Below are 20,959 nucleotides of genomic sequence, written 5' to 3' on the forward strand. Positions count from 1 at the left end.
CGCTGAGCCACCGTGTGACAGACTGCTGGAAGCGAGGTCACCTTCCCACTGCCTATTTCCGTCCTCCTGTCCATACGTCTCTTTGTTTTCTACTGCAACGCCTGCCAGTAGTTATGATGACCAGATGTCACCACAGTCGTGGAGAGATTAAGAGGACCCTCGGCGGTGGTCATTTCATCGTCTCCACCTCGACACGGATCTCATTATTGCTCCTCGCTGCCAATATGTGACCTCAGCTCTCTGGCATACACCATGTTTTTGCCACTTTTGTAAGAAGCTAAGTCTAATCTGAGTGAGATGTGTGGTGGTGTGTGTGAAGTCTGGTTTAGAGACAAGTCAATAATTGGCCTCTGGGTTCCCTGGATTGTCGCAATCCCACTTCGTGTTTGCTGTGTTTAAAAAAGGAAACCTTTTCGCATGTTCTCACTATTCAGGTTTGTACTTTAATTACTTTGCACACTAGATCAGGATCCTCAAGCTTTTTCAGAAATGGACTCCTTACAGTATAAAAAAATAAAACGAGAGGACCTGTAAGTGTTGCACCAAAACCTTTACAGAACACATGGCGCCCTGTTTGCTAAAAAAGTACCCTAACTTTTTTTGTGCGTCATTTAACTTCTTTCACTCCACAATACACCTGAGTTAATAAGTTAAAGTTCACAGACCCTAAAGCATGCTCTGTGTTCAGTCCTTACTGCAGTCATTTAGGAGAAATTTGACTGGGGTTGCGTTGCCACATTGCTACGTCAGTGTTTTGATATGCTAGCACCTGAGGAGAGATCACTTACTTTGATGTCTCAGCGACAGTGATCAAACTAAATCAAAGTAAACAGTTGTTGTCGTCCATCTATTTTCTTCTGCGTATTCAATTAAGGATCATGGTTGGGATGGAGCTGTCATAGGATAGGCAGGATATCTACTGTAGGCCATCGTGTTAGCCATTCACAATCAAAACCAATTTCAGAATCCCCTTTAAACCCAACGTACATGTCTTTGGACTGTGGGAGGAAGGAAGGGTGTGCAAAGAAAACCCACACAGATGCAGGGAGAATGTGCAAACAGTTGTATTCAAACCCCAAAACGTCTTACTATGACAAAGCACCGCTAACCACTACAGCACCATCGTCCAACGTCCTAATGGATATTAGCTTAACCTAGCATTGTATCATCTTGCATGATTGTTGTTGTATCTTTTTTCACCTTTCATTTGTTTACTGATGAATTATATCAAAACAAACGGATGGAGCCACTGCCACGAAACATTTTTGGAAAACCTTTTGAAGCCTCTAATTTGACATCTTGGTTGTCCCTAGCTCATTTTTATTTTATTTTATTTTTAACCAGAACCATTATCTGCTAACGTTAGCACATGTGCACTGCAGGAGGCATCGTTTCCCAGTGTAGGATTATAACTTTCGCTAGCAAAAACTAGCATATGTGTTGTGGTGGTTTATTGCTACACAAAATGTGCTCACTGAAAAATTGCAGAGCTTACTCCTTATAAAGTATTTTAGAACAACCAAACACTAAGCATGCAGTACACTATGGCCTAAATTAGCTTCTGGTCGTTTGGCTAATTTTGTATTCGAAGTGTTTATAAAGCCCTTGTCAGAAATGGGATGTATAACATTGTTCCCTTTGTTAGTTTTATTTTAGTTTATTTTTTTTAGACATTGGTCACTTTGACTTTCCTTATGGCTCAGTTCAGATTGTGATGAAAGTGCTCTGCAGAGATATAGTGCAATATTTGACATACTCAAGCACAAATAGCCTACGTTGTGATCTTATCTCGTACCTGTTCGAGTGGTATTTCATGTGTATGTCAACAGCGATAAAAAGGAGCTGAGAGTTCAAACTCTAGCTGTTCTGTCGCAACTTAGAATTTATGGATTGAAGTGGGTGTAAATGACTGTTAGTTCTCAGCTGCCAGTCCACCTCTGGATGTCTTGGAGAAGACGGTTTCCCCAAACTACCAGCTGGCAGACACTTCAGACGAAGCAGATTAGCAGATTTAGTGTGTATAAGCTGAAGGTAATATGAGACCAGTTATGTTGTATAGGTTTCACTTTCCTTGAAATATGGTTTTACAAGATGTCATTGGACCATGAAAAACATTAACCAAAATTGACCATTTGCAGTGAAGTTTGGAAAGTTGCAAAACTGATTGCACAGAGTCCCAATTCCACTTTCCTAACTGTTATTGGAGCTTTTTTCCACACACAGCTGTCTAAAAAGGCAACAACTCATTAAGAAACTAATTGAAAATAAGCTTATCAGTTGCCAGTGAGACTCCGGTGACTGCTGGACACACTGCTGCTCTTCAGGTTTTAGATTTTGACGCCTGATCAGAGCTGAACAGAGTCTAAACCTAAGCTTTCCCTTTGGCGTCTCATGTCTGGCAGCCTGTCTTTCTACAGTTCTACCATGTTCAGCTGTTCATTTGTGGTGCCAGAACATAGTCTCTCCTGTTGCAACATCCTTTTTCACTTTCTTACAGATGTAAGCACTTACATCTGACAGCTGAATGGAAAATCTCCTACAGTTTCCCTCCCTGTATCTCATAGAGGCTGCAACAACTGCATCACTTCGTGATACTAGAAATGCCACATAATGATGAAACTGCTGCAAGTGTCTCTTTTTTAATTGATTTTGGTGGCTAAAAAATCATGCATTTCTGATCCTCCATCTATTGTTGTCTCCTCTGTGTTGCTGAGCCTCTAGATCACTGCTTCCTAGTTAAACCCTAAGTCTGTATCTATCTCCTTAGACAGTCTGATTAGCACTGCGTCACAAAAAGGGGAAGTAATCTCAGTGCGAGCACAGGAATAGAGCTCTGGGAGGGGCCGTGCCACCGGAGAAGCACTACATGGCCACCGCGCACATGTCCATGGGTAATCCCTTCTTAAATAGCCCCTGGACAGGAAAAGGAAGGAGCTGGGGCGTGGGACATTACGCCGTGGGAGCAGCACCAGTCAGTGTCCTCTTATCCCTCGGACACAACACAGCAGCAGGGACAGGAGAGGGATTCAGATACAGACACTTGTTGGACTCTAGGAAGAAGGTCCTCTAACCAGGATGAACTTTGCCGCTCAATTATTCTACTCGAGCCATTTGAGCGAGCGACTTGAGCGTTTGTACTCACCACGGCCGGCCCTTAAAGACAGCGAGGAGAATGACCCCTTCTGGCAGAGGTGGGAAATTACCTGTAGCCTTCTTCGGAGCCCCAGACCTCTCCCCCAACCAGCTCAACCCTCTAGATTCAGATCTACCCTCAGAATTTTGAGGTAGCTCCTCCTTAAATGACCTCCATTCCTCATCTGCTGTGTCCAGTCTCTTCTTCAGCTTTAATTATAAGTGAAACTCAACAAAACGCACCAAATGTTCATGCTTGGCTGTTGCAAACCCCCAAATCAAAGATCCACATACTCTGGCCTTCTCCTTCTATCTCTCCATCTTCTCCTTGCTCGTCCTGCCAGCATCCCAACCCGTGATAGGCTACCCTCTCTGCTTGATTCTTGACCATAACATCCTCTTTCATTTCAGGATATTGTGACAGATTTAGAGAAAGGAAGGAAGCTTTGATTTTAAGCTTTGGTGGAAAACTGGCATTTCTTTGTGCCGCTGATAAATTACATCACATTCAGGGTCAAACAGATTTTACAAGTACTCCCTCAGTGTTTGACTTATACGGAAGATTACAACCGTCAAGATTTAACAAGCAAACTGATCTTCCTCTGCCTCTTTGAGCACATTAAAAACTTCTGGAGCTTTTCGTGTTATAACCAAAGAGCCAAAAACAAAGCAGCCGACGAATGTAAGAAAGCTGTTGAAGCGTTGCCCGAAAGGATGCAGAACTGCACACTCAGTGATGCAACATCAGGAATACATACAGTCATGTAGTGCCAGGAGACATTTCCTTTCCCATATGATGAACTTTTTTTATTCTTCAATCAGAAAAGGAAGCAGCTCAGCAGCCAGACAGGGCATTTTGTCTTTAAAAGGACATAAAGAAGCTGAGATAGTGCACTGATGAAAGCCTGGTGGGCTTAAATATCTCCTTCACTTTTAGCTTTGTCCTTACTTTTTGTGGGGATTTTTTGTGCTGTTTTATAATAAAATAAGCAACTTTTTGTTTTTTACTGTTTCAGCGCTTCATCTTCCCTTTTGATGAGGCTTTCTGAGGCTGCCATGTTGCTCTTTGCCCTCCTTTGATGCTGTTTTTGAACTCTGCCTTTGAAGCAAAGCACCCTAATCACAGGTGCAGCCTTGGACTTTTCTTATTCATAGCCGTGTTAAGAGCGCACACTGTGTGCTTGAATAATGGGGCTAAAAGAGTGAAGGACAAGTGGGGAGAGAGCAGTAATGGACCCAGGAGGCGAGGTGAAAGTTTGCCGTATTGTCTACGGCAAGATCATTGCGATATAAATAGAGCGAGATGTTCTCTGTATAGAGAGCTGGCACCACTGAAGGGTATTTAGACCATTGTTTGGGAAAGCTACTCCACCTGGTGGCTTGTTGATGTTATTGTAGAACTGCGCGCTCGCAAAAGCACCCTCGTCAGTCAGTTATCTTATTTTACCTCACTGACGATGATTGGAATGACTCCAACCTGTTTCAAAGTTTCAAACGTAGCTGGTAACTATATGTGATCTGCTTTACTGAGTGACTGAGTTAATCCCCAATGAGTATAATCCTATTACTATGTCTATGCTGTGTAAAAGGCCTCTGCGCTGACTGTTTGACAGAAACATCCCGCGGGAGTCTGATCCAGTTTTGTGTTGTGTCATTTGAGTAAATCTGCCCATACCCAGCCTAACTTTAATAAGCTATTTAAATGAATCGCGCAATTTGATTAGCTCCAACGGCCGTTTATAAATCATTCTGTCCTGCTATTACCACTAAATTGCCTTTTTAATCGCTTGTGTGTCTCCTAAAAGAGGAGCCGAATGACCCAATGAATCATAAGGTGACTTGTAATAGTAATCCGTCACCGAGAGTGGAAGCAGGGTCGACGTGAAAGGTGAATCAATTCATCTTAGCCTGAAGAATGTGAGCGGACCGCCGGTGAGAGTGGTCGTATCGACGAAGCAAAGTGGGAAATTGTCACTTTTTCAAAGTTCTTACATCCAGTTACACTCAAAAAACATTTATGCATTACTCCTTATGCACTTTGTTGATACATATTCAGTTTATACCAAGGACTTTCTCCTTAATGATTAATTATTTGAGTAAATAAACCTTTTATTTTTTATATTTCAGGTGAATTATACTAAGAGTTATTGCTTCATGTCTATTGTTAATAAAACTTGTAGCTCTAGTGATGATGTATACTTTTAAAATGTGGAGAATATCAGCTGATACTGTCTGCCAAAGGCCTCGCAGCGCCGCCCTACATTCTGGCTGACATCCAGAGGATAGAAATTAGAATTTGTGCAAATACACTTTTGTTAAATTTGTTTTCTTAAGCTGTTGGTCCGGTTTTAGTTTTTCTTTATATCTTAAAATTGTGTTAATTTGTCGTGAATCAAGTAATAAATCAGATCTGATGCTTGACAGATGTACTATTGTACTGTATATAGTACTATATGTACTATGTTACTATTTCCGAAGCATACCCTGCTGTTGTAATTTTTAAAAAAAGTCCCGATCCTTCAGAAACAACTGGTTTAACACTGGAAACCAGCTACAAGCTGATTGCAAAGCTACTCACTGTGGAAAAACATGCAGCTGAAAACAGTAATTGGTTTTAAAAGTTCCCTCTGGTGGTGCATTTACGTACTTGGGAGAAATAACCTTTATGATCTGAGAGCTAGTGGACGCCAACAACCTGCTTAATTGGAAAAGCTATTATATTCACATCAGCGTTCTCACATCTGCTCACTTTTTATCTTCGGGGTTTGGAAGATGCAAATCAAATCTCGCTGCGCTCCAGCTCATGACTGTGTGGTACTTTGCTAAAGCCTCCGTGTGTTATTTTTACTGTGTTAGCTTGCAATAGTATGTGTGCAGAAAATTAAGAATTTACACTGTGAAAAAGACGAGTGTAGGATCAGGAGCTGTAGTCTTATGGTTTTAAAAGAGAAGGACTCATCAGCTGTGCAAAAGCACACTTTAGTTCTCTGAATATGATTTGATATGGTTTTTAAGTGACACCCCAATGCCTGCTTGTGGTTTTCAGAGAGGAGTTGTATCTGGGCCCCAGTCAGCCCGGCAGCTCTTACAAATATGGTCCCGTCAGTAACGGCACCGTGGGCCGCAGACCCACCCTTATTGAACCGGAGCGTCTGAAGGACTTTGGTGTGGAAGAACTTCTCAACGGTGATGTGAAAGTCCACGAAACAAAAGTAGCGATGGCTCCTGAGGTTGTCCTCATGGACCCCCCCAAAACCAGACGAGTCAGCGAGTTCAGGATGATCCCGAGACCTCCTGCCCAGTACCTCCGCTTTGAGGACATCAGCGCAGCAGCCTTCAGGATCCAGTCAGGGATCCAGAAGACGCCTTGCACGGTACACTAACACAGAATAAGTGCAGGAGAACGTGCAATAAGGTGACCTTTGACCTTTGTTTGGGAGCTGAAATCACTTCCTTCAGTTTCATTCCTAAGGAAGTTTGCTGTAGACAGACCACAAGAGGGTGAACTAATATCAGAACTAGTCTAAATGGGATGCAGATTTTTGCTCATGGAAAAACTGAACAAAGCCTTCATGGTCTGCGTTACTTTGATACATTTGAAATTGATGATTTTATGTTAGAATTAAGTTGTGCAGAGTTTTTTTGTACCAGGTTGTAAACAAGTTTGTTTTTGCTTAAAAATGGGAAATTCTAACATTTGGGTTATCAGGGATTCATTTTAGAACTTGCCTTAAGTTAAATGTGATCTCACAATAATGTAATTGATGTAAATTGATGGAGTGATGAAGGCAGAGTCTCTCTAGAAGAAGGCCTCGTCACCTCTCTCCATCTCAGTAGTCACCAGGAAAAAACAAACAAAAAAAACCCTCTGATATGTGCTTTTGCGTTCCCCAAATAATCCCCCCCAGAAGCAGAGTTATTACGTTTCTGTTTTTCATTCATTTTCATTTACATTTTTAGGTTAGGTGCATTTAGTTTCAGTTAGTCTGCAGAGTGGGTTTGGGTCCTTGGACGTTATATTTCTAACATCATCTTCACTGATTCAAGACCCTCCCATTAGTTTCAAGTCAGGAGTGCCATGTCTCTCTTTTATAATGTCTCTGCACATCTCTGCATTTTCACTGTGCGTGGTTGTGTGTCGCTGCTAATAACCACAAAACGCCCAAAGAAAAACTCGTTTAATTGACGCTTGCTTCGACATAACTACTGGTGATGCAACTGTTAGCGGGACAGGTGATAATAACTAAAGATCACCCAAAGGTGAAGCCCTCGTGGGGACATCATCGCTAATAATGCACTGCAGCTTTTAGCCAAATTAGGAGGAGCCCTCATATCTGCTTCATACTTTATATTGCATTATACCCACCAAGTGTGAAGCAGATTGGATTAACGGCTGTTGGCAAAAAGCAAAGAGCAGGCAGAGACTCCTGGAGCTGGACGAGCACCAGCATTTAGGGGAATTCACGCAAAAATAACAAAAAAGTTGAACATGACTCGGGGCAAAGACCATGGATTTCATACGCCAGGAGTAATTATATGAAGTGAAAACTATTTCAGCATGCATGTGAGCACCTGAGTGGTTATATAAAGCCAGCTTAGCAAATCTATCTTTAACGGGTTACTGCTGCTGCAGGAGCTCTTGAAATATGCTGCTTCTTTTGTGTGCTCAGTACTCCAGATTGTCCAAACAGTACGGGATGGAGATCTACCTGAAGAAGGAGCACCTGCACTACACCGGCTCTGTGAAGGAGAGAGGAGTGCTGTACCTGCTCACCTCCCTCACACAGGTAGATTGGGGCGGGGGAGCTGAAAAAGATGCTGTAAGGATCCACTGAAGTGTGCTCTGCGTGCATATTTGTTGCATGTGATTATATGTCAGCTGTGTGTTTCTGTGCTTGCAGGAGCAGCAGAGGATGGGTGTGATCGTGGCCACTGACTGTAACTTCTCCATGGCCGTGGCGCACCACGCGGTGGATCTGAAGATCCCGGTGTTTGTCATCATGCCGTCAAGTTGCTCCTCGCCCCGCCTCAGGATCTACAGAGATTACGGCGCCATGGTTATCTCCTACGGCAGCACCGGCCGCGATTCCCAGAACCACGCCTGCCATCTGGCTAGGGAGAATGGATACCTCTACCTGGAAGAGTCAGTCTAACATTCATATTAGGAGCTGGAATGAGAGTTTCTGTCTGTGTCTTTGCAGTACTAAGTAATGTTTTAGTATCTTAACATAAGGCTGCTCTTCCTCTCTTTGCTGCTGAGCAGAGATGAAAATGCAGCGTACCTGGCAGGGCTGGGCACTGTGGGCATGGAGATCTATGAACAGGTGCCCAAACTGGAGGCAGTGGTCATTCCTGCTGCAGGACAGTATGGTCTACTGGCTGGCACCGCTGCGGCCATCAAACACCTCGACTCTCGCATTCTTGTCATAGTAAGCAGACATTGAGAAGCTCTTTGAATCTTTACATCTTCACTGTATGCTCATTGCTTGAAGTCCCATCTCATATCACTGGTTACCGATAGTAGATCCTATAGTAGCTCTACATCCTTTTTATTGCACAATTGCTTCTAGCTCCCTCGTATTGACACAAGTGCCTTTTTCATTCTGCACGGGTTACGAAACAAGGCGACTGTATTTGAAGTGGTTTCCCTTGTTTCACCGTCTGCCCACAGCTCTGAGAGCTGTCGTGCTGTTTGCACTTAAGGCACAGAACAGCCCTCTTGCTCTATTTTCAGCTATAAAGAAATATCCTGGTACAGCTTGTGTAGCAAAGCTTTCAAGCAAATATATTACCACATTTGACCCAGTAGTGAAAACCTATATATTATGCAACACTGAGGCTGATTAGGGCTCCCAGTCAGTCCAGAGATGGTCCTGTTTTAATATTCATACAACATTTTCACATTTATAATTAATACTGTGTATACCATTTTATAATATATTCATATATTCACAGTAGGAAAAGTGGTGCGCATGCTAAATATAAGGCACTGCAAAATAAGTGCTAGTCTATTTCTGTTATGTAGTCCATAGTTCTTACAGGACGAACTGCCGTAAGATCACTAAAGACTTAGTGATGCCGGTCCTTTGTGTAACTACCTATGAATACATGTATACACAATTAGCATTAACATTCAGTCCTGATCAGCCTGTCAGGTTGCCTGTATGTTAAATATGGATAGCAAACATGGTAAACACTACCATGCTCAATGTTAGCATGTCAGTATCATTTGAACATGCTAATGCTAACATTTAACTCAAACTGCGACTGTGCTTCAGTGACTCTGTTTGCACTGTTGGCTCACAGGAAGAGGTTCCCGGGTTCAAAACAGCCAACACTGTTTTTTGTCCACCATCCAAAAACTCAGTTCCAAAAATGCTAGCTTGGTCTTGCCTACGTCAATCCAGGACACTCTGCAAAAGCGACCTCAACAGTTTTACTCCACAGTGAAATGCAGGTTAGAAATCATCATCATCAACACATGAGAACAATAGCTGACCCACCTTTCTTCAACAGGGAGTTGAACCAGAAGATTTCCCTTTGCTGCTACAATCTCTGAAAACGAACGGTCCAATCAAAGACATGCACAGCAACCCCAATAAGAAACTTTATGGAGGTAAACTCATTTCCGACTTGTTCTGCTGAAGTCACGTACCACACCTTCCCCTCATGAAGGGGAAGATAGTAAAAAAAAGATTATGTGCACATTATTTATTGTTAGAAACTCCTTTGTACTTTTTTCCCCTGCAATAAAGGAGCTTGTGATGATCATCTGTCTCTTCTCAGATCTCATGGAGCATTCCCTTGGTGTTAACACCTTTCAGCTGGCAAAGAAACTGGTGGACAAAGTCATCACTGTCAGGTACTGCACGTCCACATTACATTTATAGAATTAAACTTTTGTCTTTTTTTAAATATCTGACTTCACTGTACAGATGTATTATTACTCCCAGAACACAAATACCTCTTTTACACTGAAGTGGTGCTGGTGCAGAGCCAGTTTTGGCTTGGTGCTGGCTCAGTCCTTCAGGCTTCACACCAAAAAGGCTGTTAACCTTTCTGCTGGAAACCCTGTGGTTCTCTGTTAGGCACAATCACACATCAATGGAAAAAGGCATAAAAGAGACTGCTGTTCAAGTGTGTTAGGAGAGAGAAAAACACCAAGCAGCGTTTGAGACACGGTGGACCAGAGCCATCGTCGACACATTGGTGAGACAGGAGATGGCCTAGGGTTCAGAATTTCAACAAACAATCACAAGAAGTGCATCTGGTGTGAACACAATCACATTTCATTTTGTCTGGTTATGGACTGGCTCTGAAGATTCAGATGTGAATCACCTCAAATTATAGGCCCATCATCTTGTCAGTTATATCTTTATGGATGTTGGGGCCCATGTCGAAGTCTAATTTTGGTAATCGGATATCGAAGGAGTGCATTTTTCTTTCCTTTTCTTACAGTGAGGAAGACTCTCTGGTGGCAATGCTGCGGTTTCAGGAGTTTGAACGCTCCACTGTGGACACAGAGGGAGCCATGGGATTGGCTGCCATTTTGGCCGGCCAACTACCAGAACTAAAAGGCAAAAAGTGGGTCAAGTGTATTAATTTCACGGTTTCCTACCCGAACCATGTAATTTCTCTTTACTCATCAACCTTCTAGTTTTCAAACAGTGCAAATTCCCACTTTAAAAAAAGAAATATATATATTTTAAATATAGTCCTAACTCTGAGGGCTCAATGTTTTCCTTAACGCCTGAAAAGCTCACATTCTGGCAACATAACAATGTCAGCAGTGCTAATCCTTTTGACTGCAGATAAACTAAGCCTTCCTCTGTGTCTGCTGCAGGGTGGCTGTGGTGGTGAGCAGCGCTAACATGGAGCTGGAAGTGGTGAGGCAGTGCATGGACCGAGCTTTGGTGTTGGACAACCGGATCAGTAAGTTCTCAGTGCAGCTGGGAGAGTGGCCAGGAGACATGGCTAAGCTGCTGGATGTTCTGACCAGAGAGGACGTCAGGTAGTGTAGGAACCTGTTCGGACTTAATCGGTTTTGTTTTTAACGTTGCCCTGTGCCACCTTTAGTTTATTCATTCCTTCACCTCTTTTGTCTTTTTCCTCCCAGGTTGTTGGACGTCTGCCATCGTAGACACAGCGATAAGTCAGAGCTCTTCAAGGCAAAGGTAGGCGACTAATCTGTCCTCTTCACTTCATTCTCTTTCCTCCTCCTCGCCAATCCGCTCATCCACTTTTCCTTTATTGCTGTGGAACTCTTGGCTTGGAGTTGTCAGGGAGTTGGCGGGAATTAAAAGACCAAAAATACAAATACATTTTTAAAAGATAGAAAAAAGTAGCATTGCTCAGTTCAGTACCCACCTACAGCTTTACTCGGTCTGGTACAACCATTAGCCAATTTTGGCTGTTGTTTTAGCAAGTTGCAAACACAGTGTTGCTATGCAACTGAAACTACTGAGTCAGTTTGATGACTTTAAGACTTACAAACATTACATATAGTATGCCTTTTTTTTTTTTAACTTGGAAAAAAAATGAAGAAAAGCTGCCGGGGAGAAACTGACATAACTCAACTGATAAAACTTGGGCCATCGTAGCTTTTTAAAATAATGGATTTGTTTTATTCTCCTTCATTTCTAAAGCTCAGGGATGGAGCAGACTTATCATGTAATCTCCTGGCTCTGCATTCTTACCCCCACAGTCTCCACTGACAATTTGTACTGCTTATTCAGAGCAAGTGTCAGGAGGTGAAAGGTGTTGCATAATGCAACAAGCAAACCTCTCACTGCCCTAATTCTAGAGTGTGTGTGAGACGGAGAATGACATAAGAAGACTAACTGTATGTGTGTGTGTTGACAGGTGGAGTGTGTGGTGGAAACCAGGGATAAGATGCAGAGTGCTCATCTGCGCAAGACGCTGAGCGAGCGCTACCCCTCTATATGCTGGCTGGACCGGTGATCACAGCGAAATCCTAAACACAAAACTAGACTGACTAAAAACAGATTCCTGCCGTCGGGATAACACATGCAAACCATTCCTGCAACAAACACACACACTCTTATGATATGCAAGCTCTGTTATATGAGACTCATTAAGAGAATGCTTGGTCAGCAAAACCTTGAGATTATAGTGCAAGTCTACATGTTCCTTCTATTACTAATGCTGCTTTTGTTCTTCTTCATCATGGCACCTTAAATATACTGTGAAGCGGTTAAACTGCATCCCAGTTGATGATGCTAATTCTAACTGAATGCTATTCAGACTATTTTTATAGTGGTTCCCAACTTGGGCCATTTAATGGGTTAACATTGGGCTGGCACATAATAAAGTATTTTTCTCTGTGTTTTAAATTACTGTAGTGCCACCAGTAGCCAAGATCTTTCTTCATTTACTCTTATTATATAAGCTTTTTATGTAACCCTCAAGTGATTAAATAAATCTGTAACAGTGGATAAAGCTTTTTTTCCCAGTTGTTGGTAAAGCATATAAGCTAATTACAATTAAAATATGTCCCTATAGAGAAACAGTTCTGCAAAAAAACTATTTGAGTGTGTGTCGAGTCCTCTGGGTCTTCATTAACGGCTGTCATGGGTGGCCACGCTTTAGTCTGTGGTGGCCAACTCGTGGCTCCACCCCCTGGCAGAACGTGGATCAGTCTGCATTAGCTAAAGGGTGGAGTGTGACTCCTGTAGCGCATGTACAGCTTCACTATATAAGGTCTATTTTTCATTGAATGTTCTTTTTAAAATGCTGTAAATATTTCTGTATTTGTACTGTCCACAGTGGCAGTTTCAACCCTCCTAAAAGTGTTCTCCAAATAAAACTCTGGACAAATGAACTGTAACCGTGTTTTCACATTTGTGAAGTTTATATGCAAAGTAAGGGACTAGCTAGACTAGACAACTAGCTTGGGTTTTTCTTCAATGCTGGTGTACTTTCACCAAAAGTAAAAGTAACACAGGATTTAAAAATAAGTAGTGTCTGCACTGTCCAACTGACTAATGTCTGGGCAAAGCTCTAGTTGAGACTGGACCATTTAAGACAAGCTAATGCTCTTAAGTTTGTAAGCAGAGGACACTGTGACCCCGTGCTACTGCGTTAGCCTGATTTGGCCCACGTCACACACTGCTTTAGCCCACGTCATACACAAACACCTTCTTGTCAGAAGATATACATTCAGAGCTGTGATTGATGAGTCCAAGGCTTCCCGAAACGGTTAAAGCTCCTAGCCAGGAAACGATAACTTCTTACATTAACAATTATTATTACTTAGCTAATTGGGCTACATAATTAACATAAGTAGATAAGCTACATAATCTACATACAATCATTTAAGTAAATGTTTAATTAAACATCTGACCCAGACATAGGGAGGGGGGGGGTGTTTACAAGCCAGTGTACTCCTAATGCTAGTACCAGACTTGGATAAACTGGGAGGGCTCCACCAGGAAGGGCATGTGGTATAAAATCTTATAGAAATCAAATACATTGATCATAAAGAATGAGATTTCCATAGCAGTTTGGTCAAAGCTCAGGTTAACAATGACCGCCTCTGTTGGTCAGAAGGATTCTGGTGGAAACTGTAGTACTGTTGGCCAAAGACAAAGAAATACCATCTTAAGGGCAAGAGAGGAGGAAAGGCAAGAGTGTGGCGGTTTAAATATATGACTGGTGAAGAGGGAGATGATATGATGGAGAGAAGAAAGGCAGATATATTGGATGGAAGGGAAGCAAAACTAGGAGCAGTGGAGGTTGATTCAAGCCGTTCTAACACGGTGTAGGTAGGAAGAGAAATGGAGTTGGGGTAATTTTGAAGGTAGAGTGTGTGACTAGTGATTGTGAGTTCAAAGCTGGAAATCAAAGGGGTGATGTTGAATGTTGTCAGTGTGTATGCACAAGTTGGCTGTCAGAAGATAAAAGAATTTTTGTGATGAAGGGGTAGAGAGTGTCCCCAGGGGGAGAGATGAGTGATTAGAGCAGATTACAGGGGACGTGGAGGTGAAGGGAGCAGAGGTGATGATGTTATGGTGTTAAGGAGAGAAATGCAGAAGGACATGACAGTGGATTTTACAAAAAGGACGGAAAGAGCTGTGGTGAATACTTCAAGACACACAGGTACACACAGTTATATCTTCCTGCACTCTTTTAGACTGCAAGAAGTGCAATTTGGAACAGAGAGGCAACTGGAAGATGGTGACAAGGGAGAACATAGCAGCATCAGATGGCAGTCTATAGGAAACCTTTGGAACTTTGGTAAATCAAGAAGATTAGAGCATGTCTGCACTTGACAATTTTGGCTGACCTGGTAATTTTAGTACAGATTTTACAGGAAGATTTCTGGGACCCCAGTTTATGCTCTAGCAGATTCAAAGCATCGAGACAAAGTTCTTCAGTGAGCTAAATATGGATCAGGCAGACTATATCATCCCAAGCAGATTCAGACAGATGGGACAGGATGAACTCTAAATTATCTAATACCTAACAATGAAAATGTTTTAACTGAGCACCAAACAAAACACCTTTTTCAATCAGCCCATCATCAGAGGGTTTATATTAAGCAATCGCACACAGTGATAGTGGATAGTTCTTGGAGTGTAACATTTCAACATGTTCATATGGCAGATCCTAGTTATTTGGATTACATAACTTACTAGGCAGGATCCAGCAAACTGTGCTTGCAAACTGGACCAAAAAAAATGTTCTCACCTGTTTAAAGAGTACTGAAAATAGTCTTTTTGTCATAATGGGCCTTCATCTTAGACTGAGCATGTTTTTCCTTTGGCTAACTGATGGGTGTAGTGGAGTTCTTTCAGAAACTGAAGGCAAAACTTGCACAACATGTTTGAAGTGTCTGATTGAGTCTTTCTAAAGATAATTGAGACTCTAAACAACAGTTTAGGTAACAGTTGGATTCATCTCGAACACTTTTCACATGAAATTTGAGCCTTGGTCAGTTTAAGGAACTTTTGGTAAAGGTGGGGGAGGAGAGAAAAAAAAAAAAAAAAAAAAAAAAAAAGTATAGCCTCTGGGAATCTTGTCACGATGTGTAGATGTGGCTTTAGTTTTGGGTAAAGGATCCACATAATCCAGTATTACTCTAATAGTCTGATCAATTATGTGAAACACTAGTCACACTCAACTGTGCATTAGATTTGTTGCTCATGGGCATGATCATAGAACTAATATACACACACACACGATTTGAGAGGGTCATGATCTCCAGTTTAAGATGATCAAATAGCAAAGTTTGGAGACTAAAGTATATAGTTAGGGCTGGATCAGGTGACCCTGAACCTGTCATGTTGCTATAGGTTCAGACTGCTGCAGAACATAATGTGATTCACTGAGGATGCCCCATGTTTAAACACCACAACAGGAGGTCATTACGTTTTTGTCTTGAGACTTCTTGTTAAAAGGATGTTCTTCCTTCCCGTTGTTACCTAGTACCTGCCTATAGGTCATTTAATTGCAGTTTTCTCTGGACTACTGAAAGGGATGTACCTCACAGTATAAAGCACCTTGAGGAAAACTATTTTGGTTTGCCATGACATAAATACATCTGAACTGAATAAACACAGAGGTGAGACCACTTTTTATTAATCTCAAATCACACAAATGCTATTTAAAAAAAAAAAAAAAAAAGAAGAAGAAAGAAGACACCCCACAGTGGATTCAGTTCACTCATCCTTCATTTTGTAGTGTCAACATTAAGACTATGAATCACAGCACTTTAATCTGAGAAAGGCAAATTTAACAGCATCTCCCCTCTTCATATAATCCAAGAGCACTTTTGAGGATGATGGCAAAATACCATCTGCAGCAAACCTGTCAGGCATCACGTTCATCCAAGCAGCAGAGAAAAGAGGGAACCCCCCCCCCAAAACCAACCCACCTGTACTGCACCATGTCTTTAGAATTATTTTAAAAGACACTATTAAAGAAACTGCTCAAGAGTATTGCTCCATTTCATGCTCTCCAGCAGGATCTTATAATCAAAGTGAACAGTGGAAAGACTTGAGGGCCCAAGAAGGGGTCTCTAGGCTCAGATGTGTTGTTCTGTAGGCCTCTCCTGGTAAGGTCAGTCCTGCTTGGAACGCTCTGGGTCGTACTTAATTAGCAGGTGGAGGGAGGCGAAGCCGAACAGAAAGGTCTGGATAAACCACAGGCACCGAGTGGACATGTCCTTGATGCCTTTGTTACTGCAGGAAAAAGTAAATAGTGTGTTTAGGAAGTAGATTCATCATATGCGCAATGGTTGTTGAACCCTTAAACAGAAAATTATGCACAATTTGAATGCAGCTGGCCATTTTGTTTTTTTAATTCAAAAATGTACATGTTGACATGAAATTGGGCTAAAAAAATTAGATTGCAGCACCACCTACTGGATGTTAAAGTTCCTGCATTCTTACCTGCACAACTTCAGTGCAACCAGGGCCTCACAAAGATGAATAGCACAGGTCAACCACCACCTGAAACAGGAAAAAAGGAAGCTCAACTCTCCAGTGATAACATTTAAAACTAGGATAATGCACATGCTTCCAAAAAGGGGAAAAGACCCACAAGTTAACAGTGAGGACTTTTCTGGTCTGAAAACAAGTTTTCCCCTCATGCTGTTCCAATCACCGAGTGCTGATAAGCTTAAATTGATCAGTCGTTTCATATTTCAAACCAACAGTGTCTCGATGATGGCTTCCAGCTGCATTTCCTTTGAACAGACCGACTTGGCAGCTGAGTCACGTGACCGAAACCACAACAATACATTAAGCTCTGATTGTTGTCCTATTACTCCACAGCATGAGTGCCAATTTGCAACCTATGAATGTGGCGTCAACGATCCACGTGTGTGTGTGTGTGTGTGTGTGTGTGTGTGTGTGTGTGTGGGGGGGGGGGGGGGGGGGGTGTCTGGGTCTGGTGATTTGCAAATCATTAGAAAAATGTCGCTTTAGATCTCCTAAAGTGATTGGCTTTCATTACAAAAGCTATAATGACCAAACCTCATTACCAGAATTCTCTGTTTGGATGTTTGCAGGAGTCAGTGCTTCATTACTTACCCTTTGTACAGTAGGTCAGGATGGTTATACGCAAGGTTTTTGGAGAAGGTGCCAAATGGACCAAGGAGCTCAAATGGGACTACATCTGGTGCAAACACTGTGCACTGGAATCAGAAAGAAGGAGTTTAAAACACTGTATGCAATAAACAAAACTTCCTTCTAATTTTTTGAAGGGCAATATCTTTAAATAAGCAATCATTCTGAAGGTCTTTTGAAGTTTTTTTCCCTGCTCAAAGAAGACCTTTGGAATGTCCTTCAAGTCTTGAGAACTATTCCAAAGACTACTTAAAGAAATCACATGAACGCTCGGCCAGGAGAGTTCAAAATGTGAAGACTACAGTTAAGCTTTGTTTTTGCCCTATAAACTGCATTTCCATGCATGTTTGCACGTTTTTGTAAACTGCCATACTTCGGCCCAGTGTTCTAAAAAAATTAAAGAAATAAGTAAGTTTAAAAGATGGGTGGCTCAGGACTTCTGCTCAATACCGTGTGAGAACTTTAGTTTGTTCAAAGACATCTTTGTTTCTAATGACTGTATGACATATACGCTCATTTCATGGCATGCATATGACCACAGTAAGTCGTATTTTTTCCTGCTGAAAGTCCCCTCCATGGTGCCCAGAGTTGCCAACATCAGACTCTCTCGGTGCTCACAGGCAATGACGTGCCGTTTTAATGAGAAGACTCCACAGTGGCAATAATAAAGTGTATCATTTTATTTTCCTGCTGTGTAACGGTACTATGAATGACTCTTTCCAGCAGTTTAGACCATGACTGTAGCCGATTTATGCACTACAGAGTGCAGCCTTGTTGTGCATTTAAACTGTTATGCTCCATCTACCCCCGTTTGAGTCATTTCTCCTTAATGGCAATACTTTGGAAAGCAGGCATGAATCCTTTGGGGTCACTTTGCCATATTTTCTTGACCAGACAAAAGGTTAATTAGCTACAAGCTAACCCCAACACGTACAAACTAGCTCACCTGTTAGCTTAAGCGCCCCTTACGTCAGTGTTCACCGAGCACGACCGAGGGCAGCCTTGATGAAAGAAAGCTAACGTGAACTGAGTTTTGAATCAGCTGCTAATGTTAACACGTACAGTGGACTTTGAGCTGTTTTTTTGACCTGTGTCACACCGAGAACTGAATGAACCTCAATAAGATTAGCCTTTTACATCGACACCCTTGGCAATGACTCCATACAATAACCTGCCGATATTTAAAAATTTTCCCCATTTAAAAATTCATTAGCAATCCACAACAGGGAGGACTAAACTCTCCCCGAGCCCCCAAGTTTTCAGAAAATTAAAATTACCCGGAGTACATATTGTGCAACACAACTACGGGCTCCGCGAGCAGTTACAAATAAGAGAAAAAAGGCTGACGGTAATAATATCTCAGTTGTACCGAAGTAAAGGTGATTTAACGAACTTACAGCGAAATATATCAGCGCCACTGATACGGTGACCATCCAGAAGAGACGTGCTCTCTGAAAATAATCGCGTCCATCACTTGTCGCCATCGCTGCTGCTGCTGCTGTAGTTCTCCGTTGCCCCGTACAAATATGACCGTGCAATTAAACCCGGATATTTAAACCATCCGGGCAGTTTTTTTTCTTTTTTTCCCTTTTTTGTAGATTACTACACAAACGGGGAAATTTTACTGAAATAATGACAGTTATCGCTTTACCTTTAAAAATATTATTTTTAAATTAATTTAAGTCGACAGGATAGTTTCATTAATCAGCGGACTGTCCATCCGGTAGCCCAGGTCATTTCCTTTGGAAGGCACTTTGAGCAGTGATGTTATGTTAAAGTGATGTTACGTTAAAGTAGGGATAGGTTGGGGGGAGCTCTCACACTCAGTCACCAGACGGCACTCGGTATCCAGCTGTAACTGTGGGGTCCTGGGCGCACTGATGCGAACCCCCAAGCCTCCTCTCTGTCGCTCTCCATCTCTGTCACTGTTGCCTCCCTGAAACGCGTAACGTTAAACGATCCAGATCTGAGAAAGAGGAAGACAGAGGGACATCTATGGCTCATGCTTTCCTACTTGCTCTGCATTACTTTGAATGAAAGAATTATCTTGAACGGTCGGCATTCAGACTGAATGATGAATTTTGAAAAATTGCATTTATAAATTTTAGTCCTATAAGTGTCACTATATACTGAGTAGTACTGAAGAAATGTAAAATTAAATATTATGTGGAAAAAAAGGACTCTCTGCAGTCCTGTGAAAACTACAGTAGGTTACCCCCATGATTTATGCAGAACCACATAGACTAGCAAAACTTCACAGAAATCATTTTCTTTATGACTTTATCAGCTTCTCACTTATCATTTTGGAGTACATTTGGCCCACTCTTCTGTACAACATTACTTCAGTTCATTGAGGATTGTTACAGCTTTCGTAAAGTCCCACCACAGCATTTAAGACAGGTTGAGGACTTTGACCAGAGCATCACAACACCTCAAGCTATTATTTATTTTACAATAGAATAGAGTAGTCTCTTTATTATCATCCAGAACATCCACCAGTTAGTGCACATCAGAACAAAATTTTGGTGCATTTCTAATTCTAAAGGTATAAAATATATATCTAAAAAAGAATCTTGGATATATGCATGTAAGAATATGATGAAAAATGTGTGTATATACACATTATTAGACACATCTAATAATTCCAATCATTTTACTGTAGATTTGCTGCTTGGGATTGTTGTCCGTTTGCCTGGTTCAGTCTGGCCCCAGCTTTAGCTGTCACACAGAGGACATCACATTTGACTCTAGAATACTTTTATATACAGAGTTCAGTGATTGCAAGGTTCCTATAGTATAGTTTAGTTTAGTTTAGTGTCGCTTTATTAAAGACACTCACGGGTCCATAACCAAACATCTCCACTTAATATCATTAAAGTGAATTATTTTGGTGTTTTGGTCCCTCTTAAAAATGAATTACATATGCTGAATAAAGTAAAAGTTTCCATGGAAACATAAATTACATGATCAGAAGCCAAACTGTAATATAAAACTAACAAAAACAATAATGAATTGTGGTCATTAATATGTTTAAAAAATAATTGTTTTGAGTTTAATTCTTGTAGTTTCAAATTGTTTATTTTATTATTTTACATGTATCTTGTAAGTTTGTGGCATTGCTCATCTACCTAGCTACAGAGTTTAGCCTGAACATATAAACTGTTGATAATTATATCAGTTTAAAAACTTCTCCCTGCTTATTTTTATTTACTTTTTTTTTAATTCGGAGGAGAAGTACTTTGCAAGTTCTCTGAAGGCATTTTGAAAACGTTTTGAGGTGAGTTTGGCCCATTTCTTGGTCAAACAAAGGTACATTAGCTACATGCTAACCCTCAGCATTCACAGACTAGCTTGCATGTTAGCTTCAAGTGCCTGAAGCTAGGCGAGGTAAGCTAACATAATTCTAAGATGTTTTCGTATCAGCTGCTAAGTTCTGCTTCTACGTGGACTTCAGACTGTTTGTTTACTCTGTGTGGCACTGAGGGCTGAACGGAGCTCGATAAGATTAGCTGACTTGGCAAGGATTCAAACTGATGTGCTGACATAAAACCTGTTAATTACAAATCTGGTGATAACAGCGATTTTCAGTGAATTTCAGAAAAAAAAACACTTAAGGAAATTTAATGCAAAAACAACTTTAAAGTAAACTTAAAGGCTGCAGAGCAGAAAACAAGGGTGATTTCAATTTTACCTTAATACAGCTGATTTAATGAGTTAAATTACCTTATTTCAGTGTT

The 20,959-nt window shown here is 41.4% G+C and overlaps 2 protein-coding genes across 2 annotated transcripts; one reads left to right on the forward strand and one right to left on the reverse strand.

The window, feature by feature from the left end:
* Window positions 1-2,949: 2,949 nt before the first annotated feature.
* On the forward strand, window positions 2,950-12,953 carry LOC146695903 (uncharacterized). Its single transcript, XM_085476751.1, has 11 exons — window positions 2,950-3,191; window positions 6,179-6,506; window positions 7,803-7,919; window positions 8,034-8,275; window positions 8,396-8,561; window positions 9,649-9,748; window positions 9,919-9,994; window positions 10,591-10,716; window positions 10,976-11,143; window positions 11,249-11,306; window positions 11,995-12,953. Exons 1-11 carry the CDS (start codon window positions 3,076-3,078, stop codon window positions 12,091-12,093), a joined length of 1,596 nt encoding a protein of 531 aa, XP_085332877.1. The 5' UTR covers window positions 2,950-3,075; the 3' UTR covers window positions 12,094-12,953.
* A 2,762-nt stretch (window positions 12,954-15,715) lies between these two features.
* tmem254 (transmembrane protein 254) lies at window positions 15,716-18,808 on the reverse strand. Its single transcript, XM_085478383.1, has 4 exons — window positions 18,620-18,808; window positions 17,187-17,290; window positions 16,545-16,604; window positions 15,716-16,334 (listed from the first exon to the last, which is right to left on the reverse strand). The coding sequence occupies exons 1-4, from the start codon at window positions 18,704-18,706 to the stop codon at window positions 16,214-16,216; spliced, it is 372 nt and encodes a 123-aa protein (XP_085334509.1). The 5' UTR covers window positions 18,707-18,808; the 3' UTR covers window positions 15,716-16,213.
* Window positions 18,809-20,959: the final 2,151 nt, after the last annotated feature.

The sequence above is a fragment of the Copadichromis virginalis genome, linkage group LG13 (genome assembly GCF_057382275.1).
Source record: "Copadichromis virginalis isolate Kocher_CV1m ecotype Utaka linkage group LG13, C_Virginalis_male_GT1.1, whole genome shotgun sequence".
Taxonomy (NCBI): Eukaryota; Metazoa; Chordata; class Actinopteri; order Cichliformes; family Cichlidae; genus Copadichromis; species Copadichromis virginalis.